Here is a 24,318-nt window from a genome sequence, read left to right on the forward strand (position 1 = left end):
TTCTCACATCTCTACAAGATCACAGATTCCTGATAAATCGGGAGAAAAGTACTCTTCACCCAGATCAACAGATCCACCATCTAGGGGCCCTCATAGACACCTGGTCGGGGATGGTGCGCCTCCCACCAGACCAGATCCAGTCCATCCAACAACTGTCCTAAAAGCCCTGGACACTCTGCAAGCCAGCCTGAAACTTCTGGCTCACCTCCAAGGCCTCATGATTGCAGCCATCGAATGCTTGCCTTGGGCAAGGTTCCACGCCAGACCACTACAATGGCTTCTCTTCCCTCACCAGCAAGCCATCACCCTCAAGAGATCCAAGAAAGTTTCTCTTACCAACATCGTATGCGAGACGCTTCATTGGTGGACTTCCGAAGCAATCCACAGGGGTCAACCGATTTGGAAACCACAAAAGGTCCAGATCACCACGGACGCCAGCCTCCGGGGTTGGGGGGCCGTCTGTGGGATGCAGTTAGCTCAGGGCCGCTGGAACCCGATGGAGCGAACACACAGCATCAACTGGCTAGAGCTGCAAGCGATCCGCTTGTCACTTCAGGCTTTCATACAAATGATTTGTCACAAACCTGTCCTAATAAGGACAAACAACATCACAGCCAAGGCTCATGTCAACCGCCGGGGAGACCAGGTCCTGGTCCCTGATGGAAGAAGCCCAGTCCCTTCTGACCTGGGCCAAGGCCAACCTCACATCTCAGGAGGCCGAGCACCTTCAAGGATCTCTAAACTCCAAAGCCGATTGGCTAAGCCGAACCGACATAGACCAAGGACAGTGGAGTCGACACCCAGAAATGTTCCAAAACATCACCCAAAGGCTCAGCCATCCACTGCTAGATCTGTTTGCCTCACCATCCAATGCCAAGACTCCAAGATTTTTCTCCAGATTCCAGACAGAGGGATCCGAAAACATAGATGCTCTCAATTGCCCCTGGCTGGAGGGCCTTCTCCCTCCAATTCCTTTGCTCACAAAACTTCTGTCCAGGATCTGCAGGACCAGGGCAAGGGTCATCCTGGTGGCCCCAGCGTGGCCCAGGCGGCCCTGGTTCTCCAAGATCCTCAGCATGTCAACTCAGAGTTTTCCCCTGCCAATCAGACTGGACCTGCTGACTCAAGGCCAGATCCACCATCCGGACCCAGCCTGGCTTCAGCTTCACGCCTGGAAATCGAATGACACATGCTAATGGGCTACGGCTACTCTCCAGAGGTAGTCGAATCTATCTTAGCATCTAGACGTCAATCTACGATCAGAATCTACGAATACACCTTCAGGGCATTTAAAAGATGGTGTAAATGCAAGAAGAAAGATTTCATCAAGTTTTCAGTCTCTACAGTCCTTCAGTTCCTCCAGGATGGCTTTCACCAGGGCCTGCGTCCTAACACCATAAAAAGACAGGTGGCAGCAATCACCTCCATCCTTCCTCATGAAGAGGCGGCCAAGATATCTCACCATCCCCATATTCGCAGGTCCTTAAAGGGGTTGCTAACAAGGCGCCTCCAACCAGACATCGGTTCCCCTCATGGGACCTCCACGAGATCCTGAAGGCCTTGACCATCCACCCGTTCGAGCCATTGAAGGAGGTGCCTCTCAAGTTCCTCACTCTTAAGATGTTGATGTTGCCGGCGCTCACGTCGGCGAGGAGAGTGTCCGAGATTGGCACCCTATCCGTCCGTAAGGAATTATGCATCATCAGACCAGACTCTATCCTCCTGCGACCGGATCCGACCTTCATCCCCAAAGTCAACTCTGTTTTCCACACATCCCAAAACATTGTCCTTCCCTCCTTCTGCCCACATCCCTCAAAGGACTTGGAGAAGATCTGGCATACCCCTGACGTCCAAAGGGCCATAAAGGTTTACCTCAAGAACAGCCACCTTCAGAAAATCAGGAGCCCTCTTCGTTTCCTTTCGACCAAACTCAAAAGGAAGGAAGGTAGGTGTCGGTTTCCACTCTGTCAAGATGGATTAGACAATGCATCATCATCTGCTACAAGACGGTAAACTTACAACCGCCAGGGGGCATCACTACCCACTCAACCAGGAATGCGGCTGCTTCGGCGGCGTTAACCACCAATGCCCCCCTGGCTGAGATTTGCAGAGCAGCCACGTGGAAGACACCCTCTACCTTTGTCAGACACTATAAGCTTGACCTTTTCCAGTCAGCAAGGCAGCCTTCGGTCTAAGGGTGTTACAGCATGTTCTTCCTCATCTGCACCAGCCGGTCCTCCCTAAATTTGGCCTGCTTTTGTAAATCCCAAAGTCAGGATGCTCGTCCCCTTCTCTGCTGGGAAACGGAACGTTGGGCTTACCTGATATACATCCCTTTCCAGCAGAGAAGGTACGAACATCCTCCCCACCCTGTTCTTGCCTACTGGCGCGGGTGGGTGGCCACACTAAAAAAATTTTTTTTCATAGCCAAGACTTTCCAATACATCTTAGATTCAAATACATGAGAGACTTTTTCCTTGACTTGTCATCAACTGGGGTTCCTGGGGTAGCTCTGCCCGTGGGGGCGGGGCCAGGGCCCTGGATTGTGTTTTCATCTCTACCTGCCTATCAGGAGCCAAGTGGGTGGAGCCACCCAAAGTCAGGATGCTCGGACCTTCTCTGCTGGAAAGGTAAGTCCAACGTTCCGTTCTTTTTACCACCAGAAGTTTTTCAACACTTCAAAGAGAGGCCCATGTAAATCATGTTGTGTGACTTCAAGTTGTTTCTGACTTAAGTGACCCTGACGTGAATCTATCATGGGGTTTTCTTGGCAAGATCTGTTCAGCACAGATTGACTTGCCCTGAAGGCTGAGAACATGTGACTTGCCCAATGTCACCCTGTGGATTTCATGGCCAAGCTGGGACTTACAACCTGGTATTCAGAGTCATAGGTCAACACTCAAACCTACAATAATCCAAATGGGAGGTAACGTGTGTCACTGGCCAGATCAGGTCTCTTGAGGTAGAGGTTTGAGAGGTTTAACTTTTAAGTTTTCAAAGACATAGCTGCATTAGTCTGGAATATCAACATTTCCAGCACAGACCAGCTCCAGCTGTTCCTACGTCACAGGCAGCCTCTTTAGAAAACATGATCTGATGCACAGATGGATAAGCAACTACCAATGTTGGTTCTAGTAATCAAATATATCTTTGCCTATTCTGTTGCCTTAATTTGCTGACTTCTGGTAGTGGCTTTTGATTCCATTTGTGCATATTTCCAGTTGGTTCTGCTTGGCTCCAAGAGACTTTTTCTTTTTCTTGACCCCTAGATTGTTCTCATTCACATTAACTGCATTCCTCAGAGAGCTATTTACAACAGCCAAATGCAGCACAAGCTCGATTCCTACTTCTTGATATACTGATCAGGAGCATATCTATCTTTTTTCAAGCTTCAATTTTGTTTTCATCCAGTCCATGGCAGGTGCCATACTCTAGAATCAAAACAAGTTCCTTGGAATTTAATAGAAAGGAGAAATAAGTTGGGTGTGATTACAATTCTACTGGCAACAAATGCCAAATTTATGGTCAACTTCTACCTACAGTACTAGGTATATGTTGAACAGCATGGGAGACAAAATAGCCCTGAGGGACTCTGTAGGTCAGCAGCCAAGGAATCAAGAATCCTCAGCAGCACCACCTGGGCTCACCCTTCCAGGAAAGGAGACCCTGTAAAACAGTGCCCTCTAATATCATCCTAGTATGGTGTCCCAGTATGGTGTTAATGGCATCAAAAGCCACCAACGAAGTCCAGAAAAACCAACAGAGATACAGTCCCCTGATCCAGTTCTGGCAAAGTTCATCCAGCAAGACAACCAGAGTACTTTTTGTTCCATAACCAGGCCTAAAACCACAATGAAATGGATTAAGATAATCTGATTCAAACGGGCTGGAAAAAGCGCCTTGAAGCTGCCTTTTCTGAAGCCATATTGAAACCCCATCAACCACAACCATTCCCAACCACAACAACCATTCCCCTGTCATGACCTCACGGTGCAGCTTCAAGCCATGCGCTGGATACTTCTTCTTTTTTACTGTTCCCCCTACCATCCCTACGCACCTTCGCAGGAGCGAACCACCGGTGACTGCCATCTCATTGGATGGCCTTCCCTGTAAACCTGCACACATTTGCATGTGCAGTGCTTCACCAAGATAGGGTATCAGAGCAGAGGTGTGCCCATGCAGATGCCAGCAAGGTACAATAATCCCCCCTTCACCCATGCCCCCTCTCTAACTGTTTTGCGTATATTGTACTCATCTTCATGAAAGGTGTCACGATTTCTCGTTTGGGCATTGCCACCTTCACCACTTTGGTACGGCAGCTCTGTTCCGTTTAAATGCACTTCTGCAACAGGGCTTTTAAATGCACAATTAGGGTTAGGGTTTGGAAAGAGCACCCGTTTAGAGCCATCCTGATTGTGGTGCATTTATATGTACATGCAAAGATGTGCGCTTTCCAGGAAGAAGCAGGAAAATCCAGCTCCTTTTTAGTCCGGCTTTTCCCCTGTCGCACGGATTGAGTGCGATTTCCACCCAGCCTCAAGGCATGCGCTGTCTAAATGCACGGGTTCAAATCTGGCCGGAAACCTGCTTATTTCGACCATCTGTTTAACCCCTCATCCGGGAGCCCCAACAACAGGGAGGCCACTACACATTCTGATACGTTGTTATTAGAGATAACTGTATGATTTTTCATTCCTGGTATATTTACATGTGATTGGATTACTATTTCTACTGTCATGAATGAATGAATGAATGTGAATGAAACGATGCTGGATTATAGTTTTATGGTGTATTAATAAAATTAAGACCTTTCCTGAACTCTTACAGAAACATAGCTGGCAGCACACTAAATGATGCCAGATGGCTCAGTGGATGTATGCTAACATTTGTATAGTTCTTCAGTTCAAGCATGAATTAATAATGTTAAGTACTTAATTTACTTGATTAGGTCACAAGGTAAGGGTTATTTTCAATGAACATTTTGGCGCTAGAGGTTTGTTCTTGCAAAAACATTAGATCTGACTATTTGCCTTACAGTTAATTGAAAGGTCTTGGTATATGAAGGTTAATGGAAGATAATCTAGATGACATGCCTTTACATTTGCCCACTAGGAGCATAAGGCTACCATTAAACATAATTTCAAGAAGGTTAACCAACCAGGCTTTGCTTTGTAACAGCCCACACTTAAATGTCACTCACTGATTTTATAGCAGTAAAATTTGCTTAATTCAGTCTCATTTTCCTACAGTATTGGGCTTAAAATAAGGTAGGTTTATGCCAAGTTAAGGATTTGGACTGTCCTAAATATGTATTTCTTGGGAATAATAAGGAAGAACATCTTCATCTGCAATAGATTATGAAAAAGTTGTGTGAAAGTCGATAGTAATATTTTAAATACTGAAAAATACATCAAATTATTCTTTAGAGAATTATTTTTATACCTCATTTACCACTTACAATTGAATCTGAGTGTATAAAACATTACACACACATTAAGTAATGTGGATTGACTCTAGTAGTACTTACCAGCAGGAAACTAAACATAAGAAGACATTAAACTTGCTAACAAAGTGCTAATTAGATGAACCAAAGCACATGAGTCTCTAATTGACTTTAAATACTACATGGTGTTATTACATGAACAATGTGGCAAATACTAACTATGGAGTAAATGAGCAACATTTTGCTCTGCATGAGCATTCAGTACATTTTGTACTCAATGTTGGGCACATTCTTCATACTGGTTGTATGAAGATGATAGCACATAACAGAGAAGAGAAACTTTGACCCACAAATGTTCCCCTCTCTTGAAAGTAATCCCAGTTGTTATCTCAGATCAGTTACAGTTTTTACATATATTACAGTTTTTACACATGCATTACAGTGTGCACTACATATATGTTATGGGGAGGGTAGTGAGGAAGCAATACAGGTATCTTCACTGTACAAATAATGTCTTGTATGAATCAGTCTCTTCTGCATAAGCATCCAGTAATATAGAGTCCCAGTTCTCTTGAAAGAAAAAAAATGTGAAATAGTATTGCTCATGGAGATAACTCTTGACACAAAAGCTTGTTTAACTTCTGAAAAGGTTCACCACATCATTTAGACACTTGCCTCCGTAAATTTTTGAACTGGGACTTGAAACTACCATGGCTTTCCTTTTTACTTTTCTTGGCTTCGTGATGCTGACATCATTCATATTAAACTTATGATTGCCCTCATCTCTGAAGCATATATTAATACTAGGCATGAAACCGAGGGAAGAAGTGCACTACAAGCAACATATATCATTTGGACATACCCATAATGAGCTCCAAAGAAAAAGTACTTGCAGTTGCTTCTGGAGTTCTTCACATTCTGCCAATTATTTTTCAACTGCTAAATTCCAACTGCAGTTGGTGAGTTTGGTTATTTTGCAACTAGATCATCTGTTTTATTGGCCACAATTACTTGGCTGAGCAAATCTCTACTGAAATCTGTCATCATTTGTAGTGTGGATGAAACCAAATACATCGAAGGGATCTTCATGAATAGTATTATCAGTCAGTGTGTTTTCAGCACTCAGCTGTTCACTGTTGAGATAAATGCAGGTGTCTGAGGATATAGGATTGCTTCCAGGAAGGTGGTCTTCATCCATTCCTAAGGTGGGATATTTCTTTTTATTTCTTTTCTGTTTTCTTTTGACACTGTGATCCAAGGAAGCATAGCACATCTGGTGCTCCACTACCTGCTTCAAAATAAATACATATGATTGATCCAATGGCAGTTGTTTTGTTACCTGTCTGTCTTTTCATACACAATAACATGCATAAAATTAAAAGCTCATTTGTATAAAACAGAAAAATGAACTGGGCAGATTGCAATCAGTTTATATTTTACCTGTATTTTTTTCTTATTTTATAAATATATACAGGTAAAACATCCAGAATAGATCATAGAAATAATATTCAAAATAAGATTAAACAAATATAATCTGTTAGGAAGTTATATAATTTGTATATATTTTTTATATTTATAAAAGATTGTGTTAAATGTTAAATATAATTAAGTGGATTATTATTATTATTCCTTTATTTCCCACTTTTCTTCCAAAAATAAGGTGACTTTCCAACATATTTGGATACAATACACGTTAAAAAGTATACAGAAACATTTATAAAATCTTAGGTGGGTTACAGACCGCCCATTTGGGGTGGGCTGTACCCACCCCTTTCCCCGGTGTATCGAGGCCTCAGCTGCTAGAATGGCAGCCGCTGAGGCCCCAATCCGCCGCTTTTCAGGCTGCGGGGAAACGGCAAAAGGCCCCTTCCCCACAGCCTGGAAAGGGGTGTCCTTGGGGCTTCAAGCCCCAAGGACACCCCGCGGCGGCGGGGAGGAGGAGAAAGGGGCCGCTTGGCCCCTTTCTCCATTGCTTTGCTGGGCGCAGCCGTCTGAAGGCTGTGCCCAGCAACGCAAAGCGGCGCCGCAAACCAGGAAGGAGCTCTGAAACGGAGCTCCTTCCTGGTCCGTGCAAAGGGCGCACTAAGTGCCCTGGCGCAGACCGACGACATGAAGTCCGCGCCGCCCCATATAGAGGTGGCACGGTCGTGACCTCGTCAAGGAGGCCCCCATGACCCTAGTACGGACTGACTCCGTACTTTCATGGCGGTTTATAACCCGCCTTAAATATGGAAGTTAATTTTTTTTAAAAGCCCATCCTGAATAGAAAATAAAATTCAGTATAAAACTAATACCTGTACATCACTGGCAGAGGGGTGAGGCTGAGCATTCATTTGTTCATAACAGCTTTCATCTGGAGAATATTTTGAAATAGAAAAAGTTTGGAAAAATTAGTTTCTGAGTGATTTAAACATTCATAATTAAACTTTCATTTTCAATTAATAAGCAACAAGGCAATTTTAAATATATGTCAAAAAATAGTAATACCAGGTTGAGTTTCCCTTATCCGAAATGCTTGGGACCAGCTGGATACACCCCTTGGGGTCTTGCCACAGCTGCTTTTGTTAATGTTCGCCACAAATGAGAGCATTGCAGATGTCCTTTCCTAGCACACCTAACTGCAGTATCTCAGAAACCCTTTTCTTGTGGCACTGAAAAGGTAGCGTTTGAAGTTCATGTTCAGTCATAAATTACCATAAACGTGAATCCAAATTACGAGATTATAATTCCAGTTTACAATCTTGTAATTTCCAAACAGGAAATGCTAGCCATAGACATTCTGTTTTCAAAACAATACGAAACAAAAAAAAAAAAAAATCAAATCTTTCCTTTCATCTTTGGTTTAGTCATAGCGTTTGAAATGAGGACTGGGCAATGGGAAGAGGGCCAGGACCAGATTTTGCCCCAGTGGCAGGCCATTTTCAGCTAAAAATCAGATCCAGAAGTGGTCTATATCAGTTTTCACTTCTGGGTTTCTCACCCATTTTTTCAGCCGAAAACTAGAGTCAGCATATCCTGAGGGCCAGAGGGTTGCACCATGATAGTCACCATTTTGACAACTGGAAGTGGTATTGCAATGATCCCAGCTGCCTTTGGGGAAAGATTAATGGAGATCGTACTGTGTGAGGAGTCCCCCAAAACAACATATTTGAATAGTATTATTTTTAAATTACCTTAAAGTGCTTTTGATTTTTTTTAATTATACTGAAAAATAATTAGGAGGTTTGGGTCTGGAGGGTCAGTGGGGATCTACTTCAGATGGTAGTTTGGTGCAATGTGGGGGCTGGGGGTGGGTAATGGTTTTTGCCTGAAAAATATTGGCGTTTTCTGGGTGTTTTGGAACACTCAGGATGGATTTGGGGGAATAAAAAATGGGGTTGAGGCCACATGTGGACTAGAGGCTGAATTTTCCCCTCCCACACCACAAATGTAATAAATTGACAATCTTAAATACAACTTACTTAGCATCTCTGGGTGGCAGTGATTTAGATTGTCATAAACAGGGCATTCTTCAGTATAAAATTCACCATCGCTGTAAAAAAAAAGAAAAAGAAGTTTAAATTTCTAAGAATGCTGTTTAAACATAAATAATAAAATAAATAAAACTTTTATTTATATCCTGCTTTTGTGTGACAGGACAATCAAAGCGGCTTACAACACGTTAAAATCCACATTTACAAAGTTATATTCCCAACACTCACAATTTGTTTAAAATTAATTGTTCATCATACAAAATATATTTATTATCCCTTGGGTGCTTTGTTCTTGAGTGAAAGAATTTATCTAAGGGCCCTTTGACAGTACACAATTATAGCACTATGATTCCATTTGAACTGCCATGGTTCCATCCTATGAGATTTGCAGTTTAAGAAGGAGTACTTAGGATTCTCAGCCACCAAACTCAAATGTCTCACCAAAGCACAAATCCCAGATTTTCCATAGGATGTGGCCTGAGCATTTAAAGTGAGATCATAATGCTATATAATGAGCCCTCCACATTCACTGGGGTTAGGAGCATAGGATTCCCGTGAAAGTGGAAAATCTGTAAATAAAAAAATACCCTTTTGTTTTTAATCTGGAAGAACACTTCTCTAGGAATCTCTAGATTCTCCAGTGCAACTCTGGCCAACATCCACCACAGAATAAAGCTGGGGGATCTTCAAATGCTTAGAGAAGTTTTCTCTAGAAATCTCTAGGTCCTTTATTGCAACTCTATGGTCAATTTCCAGCAGCGTCATGCTGGAGGAGCTAGAAATTCCTATATATAATATAGTATTAAAATCCATGAATAATCAACTCTGCAAAGTCAAAGCCACAGATGTGGAGGGTTGACTGTAACTGTGTTGTGTGAAACAGCCTCAAGACAATAAATGACACCTAAGAGCTATTTAACTAAATAATGAACTGTATTGCAATATGTACACATGGAAAGGGTGTTGGCGGTACCCACCAATAAAAGATATGGCAGATTTTGGGGTGATTTATGCTGGTGATTGTAAACAGCATCATTGAAAAGCTGCTTGAGACAGCTGAGGAAAGGTACAAATTAACAAGGAAGATGGTATGGCATACTAAACAGGGAAAGGGAGAGCTGTGGGGGGAAATGTCTTCTCTCCTTTATTATACAATAATATATAATGTTATTCTTTCATATCAAAGGCCCGCCTGTAAAAGGGTACCTTATGACCCAGTCCACCATGTCTGTGAGTTATGAACACAAAGGAGAAGATTGTACCATACCAGTACCTTACAGGAGAGAATAAATGATCAGAAAATGAACATTGGCCATACCTTGGACTATGTTTGGGGTAATCTTCGTATATTTTACCTGGAAAATATTTTGAAAAAAAGAAGTAGGAAAGCTGAAAACAAGTAGGCATTCTACATTTTATGTGATTCAGTTGTATGACCTTGTCATGTTATTTACAATACTTCTTCCCACCTTCCTCCATTTCCCATGAGAAAAAATGGCATAGTGGCAGCCTCAAAGAATAGCCCACTGAGTTTACCTAGAGCTGTATGACTCAGAGTGGTGATCCATGAACTAGTTCTCATCCAGAAGAACTGCCAGGAATGCAAGAAACAAACTGCAGCCAGTGGGCACAAATATGGTATCAGTCCCTTGGGAAAAAATGTCAGTTTTCCACATCAGATAACTTAGGAAGCACTGGTTTAGGGTATGCAAAGGGGTCTTGTAGCACCTTTGAAACTAACAGTGCAAAAGGAGTTGTAGCATAAGTTTTCATAGACTAGGTCTACTTCCTCAGATGCATGGAGTGAACTGTTGCCCATGAACAACCTTTATAATCAGACTATATGAATAGCCAAAGCAATGCAAAATCTATGGGTACAGTGATTGGGTGACAAGTTCAGTTTTAATTATGCTCACTGAGGGACAAAGGCAGGTGGGTGCTGCCTAAGGTCAGGGTGAGTGAATGACCATATGAATGGTGGAGTGAGTTTTGAATTGTATGTGCAGGCTGGGAATCAAAAGGTGATACGTTGAACTGGCTAAGAGAGGCCTCATGAGAATAGGGTGTTGGCCAGCATTGTAATATGTGTAAAATGCCAGAAAGCAATTGTCTCTGTTCAACTCACTGTTGATGTCAGTTCATCATATCTCCTATCTAGTGATCTCAAGGCAGCATACAGTAAAATCAATCTAACAAATGTAAAATAATGTACATAATTTTAAAAATAATCTGAAAAGGCTAACAATATATTTAGCAATTTAAAAGACAGATGAAAACTGTTTTGTTGCTGCAGGAATGGAAGGCATTTGTACGTGACAAACGTGCACCCAGCTGCCACTGCCAGCCAAGGGAAGCCGCTGTAACAGGAAGCAATTTAAAAACATTGCTTTAGGAGTGAATGAATGAAGGAGCCTTGACAGTCTTAAATACTCCACAATTACAACTATACACATGGCTAGTCCTGCCATTAAGAAAAATGAAGCCGCCATCTCAGGAAGCTGCAGCAGCATCCAGCTGTTCCTCCTGATCCCTCCTCCCTTTATCATAGAAGACAGAGTTTTGTGTTTTGTCCTTTGCCCCTAAACTAGCCTGTGGAGTGAAGGACACTTATCCCATTGGAAATGGGGAAATTACAGTCAACTGCCATTTCAGTCTACTTCTGTACATGTAATGGAAGATGGTGACAAACTCTGGTCTTCAGTCTCAGGTGACTAAATATCTTGACCCTGATTTTGCCATTTCTTCAATTATCTTTTTGATCATGGTAGGAACTGTGGCAGAATAATATTTCCATGGTGACAGAACCATTATTTTGAGGAAGCAAGTCTAATTAACGATTATATAAAGAGGAAAAAATAAGGCACATCCTGTCCAATAAGATATGAATAAGATCTGAGATTGTGTAACATCTTGCCTGTAATGTGCCTCCTATTTCCTCTTTGCTGTTTCACAGATTTCTCAGTAGCAGGTTATCAGATTTCCCCAACGATGTCAGATCAAATCAGGTATTTGTCCATGGTTTTGATTATTGCTGGTTCATTGAAACAGCAGTGGGAGGTCTGGTGCTCTGTAGGATGCTGGATAGGATTTGAAAAATCCAGCTTCAAAACCCACTGAACAACAAAATTCAATGGATGACAGTGGGTCATTTACTCTTTTTCATCCTAACATACCTTATAGCATTGTTGTAAGGGTAAAGTAAGGTGAGGGAAAGGTATGAAAGGATGGCAAAGATGATAGATAGATAGATAGATAGATAGATAGATAGATAGATAGATAGATAGATAGACAGACAGACAGACAGATAGATATGGCTGAGTTCCTGAATCGGCAGACATAAGCATGCTGAGGGATCATAGCTAATTCTGCCAGTGCCACATTTTCAAAATCTACCTGTAAAGACTGCAGTACCCAAACCTAGGCAATGCAGATCAGTGTTGGGAAATGACAACTACAGCATTCTCCTGGTTGTGTCCCTTTTGAACACTGCTGCAACTAAGAACTTCAGTTGAATATTTAGAGATACAGTTTGGACATTCCAAGAAAAGAGAGAAGCAAAGTTACCAGTTGCTGCTGCTGCTGCTGCAAGTTGTTTCCGACCTATGGTAAACCTATTATGGGCATTTCTTGGCAGGACTGTTTCTGGTGAGAGTTTGCCTCGGCCTCCCTCTGAGGTGGAGAGAGTATCCAGTAGGTTTCTATATCTGAACAGGGATTTAAACCCCAGTCTCCCACAGTCCCAGTTCATCACTCAAACCACTATGTCTGGGCCTAAAGGCACCAGATGCTGTTTGATCTTGGAAAATAAGTAGGGTTAGTCCTAGTTAGCACATGGATGGGAGACCACCAATGAATACGAGGTATTGTAGACTATATTTCAGAGGAAAAAATTGGCCAAAGTACATATGATTATTCCTGGACTAAGAAAACCCCTTGAAATTTGTGGGGTTGCCATAAGTCAACGAGCAACTTGAAGGAACGGGTGCATGCATGCGCACACACACACTGTTATCAAGGATATGCAAACACAGCATATATAAGAGTTCTAGGTGTGTGTCTCACTTTACAATGACAGAAATTTGGAAACTGAAAGAAAACATCTTGTGGGTGCAGAATTATTAGTTCAGAGGTGAGTGCCATAGCTAACTCTCTACAAATAACCAACATAATGTTTTTTTTTTCTAGGATGAAAACATTTTGCAGGATACTAACATTCACACTGACTTGCCTGAAAAACCTACAACTTTTCTTACCTTTCAGTTTCTTTTCTTTTAAGTAGTATGAAATATTTTTCAGCACGGAAATAATCATAATTGTAGTGACCAAAGCAAGAGATACCCAGCAATAATATGTACATGAGTCACTCCCCATTTCTGTAACAAAATTAATAAATAAATTATCAACACACACAGAGAAAATTAGCATTATTAATTGTAAAAGTTGCAATCTAGAACATGTTTAAACATACTTAAGTCCCTCTGGAGTTAGTGCACTTATTTAAACTTAATAGGTTGTGTGAACTCAATTATGTATTAAAACCATGCTCATAGGCTTTGATTCAGCTTTTTGTGGAGAGCTACTAGCTTTGGATGGAGATGTGCATTCCAATTCCTGTCATCTGATTTTAAACAAATATGTGTCCGTAGTAGCGTGATATAGCGGTCTGAGCATTGGACTACAACCCTAGGAGACCAGAGTTTAAATCACCAAACCTGCCTCAGAGCTCACCTTTCTCCTGTTGGGGCTCCCTTTATGACCATTTATTGGCTGCTGGAGAGAGAGGGACACCAAGGAAGCATCCGGCTATGTCCCTATGACCAGACATAGAATGACAATGACATCCTCCAAGACCTCAGAAGATCCCAAAAGATGACATAATTGCTGGGCATCCAGCCATAGGAACATAGCTGGACATTTCTCAGCAGAAGGCAAAATATGAATCTTGAGGATTTGGTTGTTGTGTAAGGTCTTATGTTTGTTATTTAAGTTCTTAAACAGGAGTAAATAGGACTTGCACCTGTGCAAGTCACTAACATGATTCCAGACATTGTTTTCTTTTTTGGAGAAGAAAGATAAAGTAGGTGTTGAGAAGTCTGGCTTTCTCTCCCTCATCCATTTGCATATCACAATTCTCTCTGTTCAGTGGACTTATCATTTCTTTGTTCTTTCTCTTGTTCTGGACACTCTCTTTTTAATCTGTTTTGCAAGCCGCAACTGAATCCGAGTATCAGCCCACCTGACCTCCCTACTGATTAGTCAGTTGTATTCTTCCTTGCTGTGATTCATTGATTGATATATTTCAGTTCTTATACAAACCTGTCATAAATCTCACTTTATCAATCTGGGCTTACTTTATCACACTGGCAAAAAAGACAGGAGCATAGCAGGATGCTCCTGTCAACATTGTGAAATAATGCCATGATTGTCACTCAACGTCGCATGACATCACAAATAGCCCGCAATTATCTCATGATAATCCAGTGTGTTTCAATGGCTGAGCAGGGATTTCAACCCTGGTCTCCCTGAATCCTAATCCAGCATTCAAACCACTACACCATGCCAGATTTCTCAACCAATAGTATTGAATGCAATACAACATAAAGTAACTATAGCCAATAGCTATGAGAAGTATATAACCTCATGAAAACTCCTTCAATTGTTTTAATTAACAATAAATTAAAATACAAGCTATACTGTTCATGAGTGAACAGTGTGATGCGGCAGCTAAAAAGGCCAATGCTATTTTCGGCTGCATCAATAGAAGTATAGTGTCTAGATCAAGAGAAGTAATAGTGCCACTGTATTCTGCTCTGGTCAGGCCCCACCTAGAATATTGTGTCCAGTTCTGGGCACCACAATTCAAAAAGGACATTGAGAAACTGGAGTGTGTCCAAAGGAGGGCGACAAAAATGGTGAAGGGTCTGGAAACCATGCCCTATGAGGAACGACTTAGGGAGCTGGGGATGTTTAGCCTGGAGAAAAGAAGGTTAAGAGGCGATATGATAGCCCTGTTTAAATATTTGAAAGGATGTCATGTTGAAGAGGGAGCAAGCTTGTTTTCTGCTGCTCCAGAAAACAGGACCCAGAGCAATGGATGCAAGCTACAGGAAAAGAGATTCCATCTGAACATTAGGAGGAACTTCCTGACAGTTAGGGCTGTTCGACAGTGGAATGCACTTCCTCGGAAGGTAATAGAGTCTCCTTCCTTGGAGGTCTTTAAACAGAGGCTGGATGGCCATCTTTCAGGGATGCTTTGATTTGGATTTCCTGCATGGCAGGGGGTTGGACTGGATGGCCCTAGTGGTCTCTTCCAACTCTACGATTCTATGATTCTATGATTCTATAGCACTTCCTTAAAAAATTACTGTGTACAACACTGTAAACTTCTGTTTCTAAAGATTCTAAGGACTTTTTCACACACTGCTTTTAAACCATCATAAAAGTTCAATAATAGTGTGTTGGTAATATTTGGTCACCCTAGGTGAGAAATATTTTCGCACCCCCTGTTGCCCCTCATAATTATTTTCACCCCTTGATTTCCGCTGTTTCGTTTGTTAAAGCTAAACATGACATAAAACTTAGGTTCCAATCTCTCGTCATAGTACTGAGAATTAATGAAAAAGCCAATTAGGTTTCTGATTACGTAATGATAAAAATAATATAACAATAAATAGAGTACTCACCTAAACAACTAAAACTTTCTCTTTACTTAGTTTAAAACTTGTAAGACTACAACACAGTATTAAACATTCAAAATCAAACACAAACACTGAAACACTATTGCATGATCACTACCAAAAATGCAAAACACGAAAACAGACTAGTTTTTTGTTGTAAACAGTAAACTCAAGACGACTGGCAACTGGTGTTCTGTGTTGTGGCACCAAGGGTAAGGCGGGTGGGTGGCGAGAGGAGAGGGGGTGGCTGTTGACCTTGAGATTACATTCAAGGTGCATGCAGAAGGTGGATAATGTAGCATGTGACCGTACGACAGACACAGGGGGGCGCATATTTATGTTTTGGCCATTGTACAAAGAAACCGTCATACGGTAGCTTGTTTTTACGTCGCTTGCTATAATGAGTTTTCACTTTAATATTCTTTAATTATGCAAAAAATATACAAAAAAAGCAGCCGCGCTGCCCCTAAATTTTGCCGCCATAGGCAGCTGCCTAGTTTGCCTATATGGATGAGCTGAATCTGACCCGTCACATGATGCCATCTCCTTCTCATCACTGCCTTGTCTTTCAGTCGTTGTTAGCCCTCATCTTGCCATTGATGGGGAACACCTGTCAGTAACCTCCCAATCATACCAGTTATCAGGTGCAGCAAGTTATCCTGCTGCACTTCCAGGATTGTGTGGTCACAGGGTCTCAGCATTTCTTCCTCCCCCCATCACTCATCTAGAACAGCCAGGTTTTTTAAAAATAAAAACTTCATTTTATTTTTTTAAAACCACTGAAGGCCTAAACAGACAGGTCAAATGAAGTAGCTTCCAGCTGCTTCAGTGGCATGCTATTTCAATGATACATGTCTCTAAAGAGTCCGAAAGCCATGCCAAAGCCATGCTCTAGTCCTTAGGACCAGAACAAAAAGGAACCAGGATAGTCTGACTTCTGGCAGTGCTGATCAGTTCCTGCATCCATGGCCCACCTTGGGACCAGGCTGTGTGGACAGCAAGGTTTAGACAGCTTCTACACTTTCTCCTTTTAAACTGTCATTTTGTAGTTTGTTGTTAACTGCCCTTGAGTTGGCTCCGACTCATGGCAACTCTGTGGATGAGACATCTCCAATGTCCTCCACTACTCTGCTTAGTTCCTGCAAATCCGTGCTTGTGACTTCTCTGATTGAGTTCATCCATCTGCCATGCAATCTTCCTCTCTGCCTTCTGCCCTCTACCTTTCCTAGCATTATTGTTTTTTCTAATGAATCATGCCTCCCCATGATATGGCCAAAGTATAACAACCTCAATTTGATAATCTTGGCTTTCAAATAAATTTTTAGCTTGATCTGTTCAAGGACCCATTAGTTTCATTGTCCATGGTATTCTCAGCACTCTTCTCCAGCAGCCTATCTCAAGTGCTATGGTTTTCCTCTTATTTGCTTTCTTCACTATCAGGCTCTCACATCTCTACCTTATGATAGGGAATACAATGTTTTGGGCGATTCTAACTTTAGTGCTCAGCTGTATATCTTTGCTCTTTAGGATCTTATCTAGTTCTTTCATAGCTGCCCTTTCCATTCCTAGTTGTCGACTGCAGTCACCATTCTGATCAATGTTTGATCTTAGGTATGGGAACTCTTTGGATTTCTTTGTCTATGTTGAAATTTTTTCTTCCATACTCATTAGTTTTGTTTTCTTTACATTCAGCATTAAGCCTGCCTTTGCATTTTCATCTGTGACCTTCCTAAGTAATTGCCCCAAGTCTGTGGTGTTTTCCACTACTAATATGGTGATCTCTACATATCTAAGACTGTTGATGTTCTTTCCTCCTATCTTCACTCCTCCTTTAACTGAGTCTAAACTTGCTCTTATTATTATTTTTTCTGCTTACAATTTGAACAAACTGTCATATAGGACATGCTATATATAAATAGAACTGAAATCTTGTCCTCTAACCACTGGAAATCCTGTTCAGCAGCAGCAACACACCTAAATTGGGCTTCTGAGGGTTTTTTTCAGACACTGGTCACATACTTTCATTTTATTTTTAGAGCATTCAGGGCTAGAAAAGTGTTCTAAAAAAAGAAAGAGAGGGAAATGGGGCATTTCTAAATCATGCATTCTGTACCAATTTCAGAAGCTGACACCTTCTTTCCCCTATATATTATTTCACCATCTGGAATCATGAATTTGTTGTTTTACAAGGTCTTTAGCCTTCTCTGCTGTGTTTCACAAAACTACAAATCCCAGGATTCTGTAGGATGGAGCCATGGCAGTTAAAGTGTTGTCAAACTGCATTACTTCTACAGTGCAGATGCACCCTTAGATGCAGAAACCTGTGAAACATTAAAAACTGGCATGATCTATTTTGTAACATTGGGTTTGCCCGCTGGGATTATCAGTACTGGATGGATTTTGAGTCTTGTTGAGGTTTGTTACGATTTTTTTTATTGCTAACATGGCTACCCCTGAAACATTTTCTAATCTTAATATGTCAAATTCAGTTACTGTACAAACAAGTGGATCTTATACTTGGAAAAAGTGAGTTTTGTGTCATCATACATTGGGAACAATTTTTCCAAGGGTTTAACCCCTTCAACACCAGGTGAAGCTACCTGACTTGGCCTCTATTGACAGAGTTAGCTTGTTCTTCTCTAAAGTTATCTCCATACCTGAAAATATAGAAATATAAAGACTAGACACATTCTTCCATTGTAAGAGCCTGTGGCTCCAGACAGCATGGAGAAAAATACAGCACTCAGTTGTAACTTCAAACAAAGACCCTAAACTGCATCTGTTTTATTACCTTTGTTACAACTCAATTTATGGCCACGGAGAGACCTCACTTTTCATCTACAAACACTTCCTGTAACATCAGTAATGTAGATTTTGTGACAATCACACTGTTACTTTCTTTCCTCAGATTTTTTCTTTTAAACCATGCTTGCCTTGTGAAGAAGCCTGTGAAGTTTCAAAAGCTAGCAAGATGTATTTTGAACCTTTTGGTTGGTCCAAATGAAGGTATCACCACAGTATGGAGAGGCTGTGCAGGGCAGTGATAGAACGGTGCAATATACAGAATGGTGGAATACAAAACATGGTGGAGTACATTATTGCACTTCAGTTTGGAAAGAACAATGTGCCTACAGGATACATGTGAAGCTGGCTTAAGCCCAAAGAATATGTAAAGAATATTTGCTGTCTCTTACAGGACACAGGAACAAAGAAATCTGTTTACATTGAGTAAGAACACTGAACAGTAGTGGCTCTCCAGTCAGAAATTTTCCATAATAGTTCTTCTTGAAGAGGCAAGGGAATTAGAGTGGGAGATTCTGCATGCAAAACATGAGCTCTACTACTAAGCTGCAAGTGACAGCAGAGAACATCTACAGTACCAAAAAGGCTGGACAATGTAAACAATACATCTCCCTGCACCGATCTTTACCTTCCACTTTATTTTCCAGCCTTTGCAGTAAAACAATCACACAAACAAAATGTGAGGAGGGAGATGCAAGAAACTTTTCTTTATGTAGGACATACTTTTCTTGTTCCTCGAGGTTTCTAGCCTTGGATGCTTGGTAATTAGAATATGTGGCAAAATACTGATCATTAATTTTAATGTTTTCATTTTTAAAATGTCATTACACATCATTTTCTACTTGGGAACAACTGTTGTATCATTATTTGCAGAGACATTTCCTGAGAAGAAAGGCAATTTTGTATCCACCTTGAAAATTAGACCAGATTGGCAGAAATTGATCTACTAATTGTAACAGTGCAGTAAAGTGCCTTTAAAATGCCCCCCTAGTAGCTGTAAAGGAACTAATTTAGTAATGCAGAGTTTGGAACTGAATGAGTCAGTTTCTTACCCTTCTCTTTTATAACTATCCATTCTTATATTAATTTTACAGCAGGAAAAATTAGTAGAAGGAAAAGAAATATGTTTATCAATGAGACACCAGCATTAGATTTCAGAATTAGAACTAATCAAGAGGGTGGATTATATTAATTTGGGTTTGAATAGAGACAATAATGTTTGGGCTCACTGCAGACCATATTATTGTCAAACACCATATTATGCAATTAAATCTTTTTAAGTGTTATGCTGGTTACATTTTTTAAAAACTTTTTTAAAGGGTACAGATGGAAATGTCTGTGTGATATGATGGTCTGCTACTAAGAAGAAATATACCTACACTAAATAAGATGCGAATAATCATTCCAAGAAAAGTAAAATTGTATATTAACTGCTTTGTAAACTAATAAACAACGTAGTAAAGTATAAAACTGTATGTTCATCCTGCCTTTATACATTTCTCAAAATTCTAATCCTTAAAGATACTGCAGGGGAGTGCTGGCATAAATTTGAAATCTCTGCAAGGGAACAATAGCATTGTTCATAAATTGGAAGCCAGTTAACCAAGAGATGTCTATAGGTAATTCCAGACAGATACAGATTAGCTGACAAATGATAAAGAATCCCTCAATCTCTTCAATAAAAGTGATAATGTGGGGAACCAAGTCCATTTCAATGTGTTTCTGGAAACTGTTTTTTTGCATGGAAAGTAAGGATTTTGCTATAAAAACTGATTTTGCAGGGGGGAAAGTATGTTTCTAGAATAGTGTGTTTCTGTGCAAAACATTTGTGGGTTTTTTTTCTCAGTCAACAAGGTTTTGAGCAAAATACATTGTTTCTAAAAAGATAATTGACCATTTCTGTATGCCAAAATGCCAAATGCATTTCTTGTGCAGAATAATTTCCTGAATCATTTTGGGATGTGCGCATACCAGGTGAAAATTATGCTCAATTCACACATCTATAATATTCTTCAGTTTCCAAAATGTTGAGAAACCCTTTTTTTGTGTGCTGGGGAACGAACAGATATGAATGTTCTTTCCATCCAGGAACTTAGCCAGGGTTTTGGGAAGGGGGTGTCCAGACTAAGTGCCATCATTATAATGGGTCTTGGGTGTGGTGGCACGGCGGCACACACCATTCATTGTATCTAACAGAAGGGGGGGTCCTGACCCCACGGACCCCCCCCCTTGGCTACATACCTGTTCCATCCCAAAATCCCTGTTTTCCCAAAATACCCTCTGGTATCGGTAAGGTTTCAAAAATGTTCTTTAACTTTTCTAATCCATTAAGTGACTGAATGATTTTGAATCAGCTTACATAAAGTATTCAGCTTGTCCCCTTTTAAGATAATGTTGATTCTCTCAAAAAGTTTCCCTAAATGGCAATTCATCAGAACACTGTTAACTGGGATTGTAATATTCAGATCACATGCTTCAGAAGGTTAAAGGTACAGATAGCACAGTGGGTTCTTGTTATAAAGTAACAATATAAAGCACCCACATTAGTGTGTCCTTTAATGTGTGCACACACCTACAGAATATTACTGAACATTTTCTCTCCTAGCCCCGGTTTAAGATTTGTAAATGTTTGGAAGGAACTTTTCTAAGTAAGCACACTAAAAATTGCCAGTATGGAGGAATAGTACATACCTTTCTTTTGCTTGCAGAAGGAAGACTTTTATCCAAATGGGAAATAAAATGGATTTCAACACCAAGAATCTCAGAAATTCTGAAGGCTGATTGCCCTCAGCCTAATTTTGAGTTGCTTTGGGCACCTAATTTGCAAGTTTAAACCTTTTGTAGTTACAAACAGGAAACGTGGCAGATGAGGCTTCTGAAACAACCACAGGTGAAGTAGGATTCTTCACTGTTTTCCTCACAAAGAAATGATAAAATGTATGCAAGTTATGTTTTGAAGCATGATAGTGAAAGCTCTCCTCCCTCAAGCCAAGGGCCCTTGATCAGAGCCTTTCCTGATTCAGACATATGAGGTGCACTTTATGAGGCCACAGAAAGACAAAAACATCCCTTAAGTACTCTTCTAATTTGTTAAATATTGTTTTAGTCATAAAATACAAAATACAAATAGTGTATCATTCCAACCCTTTCTTGAGGCAGCAATGGAGTAAGAAGAGTCCCACAGGGCTTCACAGCCATTTACTGGCACACATACATGCCTTAATAATAATAATACAAAATGAATAAAGAGGAGGCAAATAGAAACTGCATTGTTGTTGTTGTGTGCCTTCAAGTTACTTCTGGTGACCCTAAGGCGAACCTATCATGGGTTTTCTGGGCTTAGAGTGAATGATTTGCCCAAGATCACCCAGTGGGTTTCCACAGCCAAGCAGGGAATCGAACTCTGGTCACCAGATCTCCAGAATCATAGACCAATGCTCAAATCACTACACCATGCTGGATCTAGAAACAGCATATACTGCAAGAAATTTGAGAGGTATCTAACATGTCTTTGTGTGCTGCACAGAGTCACATTGTACTCCTTTCTCCCTCTCAATAGACGCTAGGAAACAGGACTTTCTTCATAATAACTTGTACCCTCTTATCTCTTGCAAAAGGAGTGAATGCAACTAAGAACAGACACCTTTTTTAAAAAAAATTTATATCCTGCCTTTCTTCTCATACAGGAATCAAGCCAACTAAAGAAATTTTGGTACCAGAGGTGAAAAACAAAATGATACTTTTCTCATTCCACACACAAACGCTGATGGGATTGGCCACTGAATTTTATTCAGGGCTGGTGATGGTAGAGTGTCCTGTACTGCACCTGACTTTAGGATGCTAGGTGAAGGGGACAGGGCAGATGACACAGCACACCAGTTGTACTCATTCCTCATGCCTCAGCATCTGCTGCTTAATTGTAGAATGGTAGAATTGTCCCTTCACAGGAAAAAATAAGGATGTTCAGGCACACACTGTAGGGCAACGGTGACATGCCTTCTTTATTTGATATCACCAATTTCTTCAATGGGCAGCTTTTGTGGTTATTCACAAAAATGCCTCTTTTCCCTTAGACATAAAAAGTCATAAAAAGAGTCAGTGAGAATGAAGCCGGTTTCCATGGACATGGATTCTGTCTAGGTCCTGTCTCTTGCTACTGCTCCTGTATAACCCACTGAAAAAAGAACAAAATCTCTGTATATGGCCAGTGTATGTCAGGATTAGCTTTTACCCTTAGGCAGAATCATTATCTTAAGCAGCAGATATTTTGGTGTCATGGAAAGGGAGCCTGTCGTTAGTTAATTAGTTTATTATTTTATCACCAAAAAGGGACAGTGTTCTGCCTCAAATGCCAGGATAATTTTGTTGGCCTTAGGTATTATGGCTTTGGGATGAGGGAGTGCCACTAAATGTTGGGTCCCAGATTGCCACACCGCACAATTATAGTGCTTTGGGACTACTTTTGCTGTCATGGCATTGTCCTATAAAAGCTAGGGATTTTTATTTGGTGGGGTATTTAGAATATAACAGAGCTCTCTAAGCAGTGAATTCTAAGTAGCTCACAAAACTAGACATCCCAAAAGTTCTAGAGGTATGAGATACAGTGGCATAAAAGAAGTATAATTGTGTTGTGTGGATACTCCTAGTGCATACAACAACGAGAGAAAAATAATTTGCAGTCTTGGCTTTCTTGTTCACAGAACCGTTTCATAGGAAAAGAGTACTCATGAATTTGTTGAAAACATGCATGAGTGAAAAATGGAGCTGTACCAGCTATCAGTGCCACTAATTTGGTGCATCCCTTTTTGTAATACTGTATATACTCATGTATAAGTCTAGAAATTTTAGTCAAAAAATTGCCCCCAAAAACCTAGGTTGACTTATCCATGGGTCAATGTAAATACTACACTTTAACTCTTATTAAAAAGGGAACCATCCCCTGGTGAAAGGCAAGGGTGCAATCTGTCCTAGAAGCACTGACCTCCCTCTCTTCTCTCTTCCATCCAGCATTTAGTGTGAGCCAAAACCGTTAATGCCTGCCAGAATTTTGTGGGTTCTTTGGCATTGTTTTCCTTTGCTTCATCATATAGATCCTTTGTTGCATGCCCTTAAATTTCACCCTTGACTTATCCAAGGGTCATATCAAAATCCACAATTTTGGCCCCAAAACCTGCCCTCGACTTATACATGAGGTCGACTTATAGTTGAGTATATATGGTATCTTGTGATGTCAATGTATTCAATATAGTGCTGTAAAATGTACCCATATATGAACTTTTCCTTGTGTTTAGCTGACTGGATACAACCAAAGGAAAGATTGACATCTGAGTGAGAGACAACTATCCAGAAGTACTGCAGTTCCCACTTGTCTAAGATGTTTATATCATACAGCTGGAGTAGCAGGTGTATAATTAAAACTGCTGCAATCTTATTCCATACCCATTAACTGTGGAAAACCTCAACCTGTAACTAACTGGTTTGGAGTATCGTCTTACCACATCTTCTTCAGGCTTCCCTGCTGTCTCTGAGCTAAGCTGTAGTTTGCAAAAACCATGAAGGTGAGAAGGGGTTGCATTTTCCCAGCAGCAGTATATAGTTATGGAGCATTTCTGTTACAATGCAAAATACGTTGGGGTGGCTAGATCCAATAGGCAGTTAAGTGTCAATGGCTGAGATGCTTTTGGTGACATATGCACATGTAACATGGTTTCACATTTATATGCTTTGCTTTGGATGGTGGTATTCATTATCCCTTGTGCATCATCCAAACCCTATGCCGATGAAGCATCTGTCAACCTTATGGGCCACTGCTATGACCATTTAATAGCTGGGTAAGAGAGAGCAATCCTGAGAAAGGGACTGTGTTTTCCTGACTCCAGCTGGGGAAGTGCAGATGGGACAAAGCACAGTCCCACTGCTTGGT

The 24,318-nt window shown here is 40.8% G+C and overlaps 1 protein-coding gene across 1 annotated transcript; it reads right to left on the minus strand.

Moving 5' to 3' along the window:
- Positions 1-6,470: 6,470 nt before the first annotated feature.
- Positions 6,471-21,135, minus strand: LOC121917224 (T-cell receptor-associated transmembrane adapter 1-like). Its single transcript, XM_042442978.1, has 6 exons — positions 21,087-21,135; positions 13,170-13,289; positions 10,235-10,283; positions 8,905-8,975; positions 7,738-7,796; positions 6,471-6,734 (listed from the first exon to the last, which is right to left on the minus strand). The coding sequence occupies exons 2-6, from the start codon at positions 13,285-13,287 to the stop codon at positions 6,471-6,473; spliced, it is 561 nt and encodes a 186-aa protein (XP_042298912.1). The 5' UTR covers positions 13,288-13,289; positions 21,087-21,135.
- Positions 21,136-24,318: the final 3,183 nt, after the last annotated feature.

Source organism: Sceloporus undulatus, unplaced genomic scaffold (assembly GCF_019175285.1).
Source record: "Sceloporus undulatus isolate JIND9_A2432 ecotype Alabama unplaced genomic scaffold, SceUnd_v1.1 scaffold_13, whole genome shotgun sequence".
Lineage (NCBI taxonomy): Eukaryota > Metazoa > Chordata > Lepidosauria > Squamata > Phrynosomatidae > Sceloporus > Sceloporus undulatus.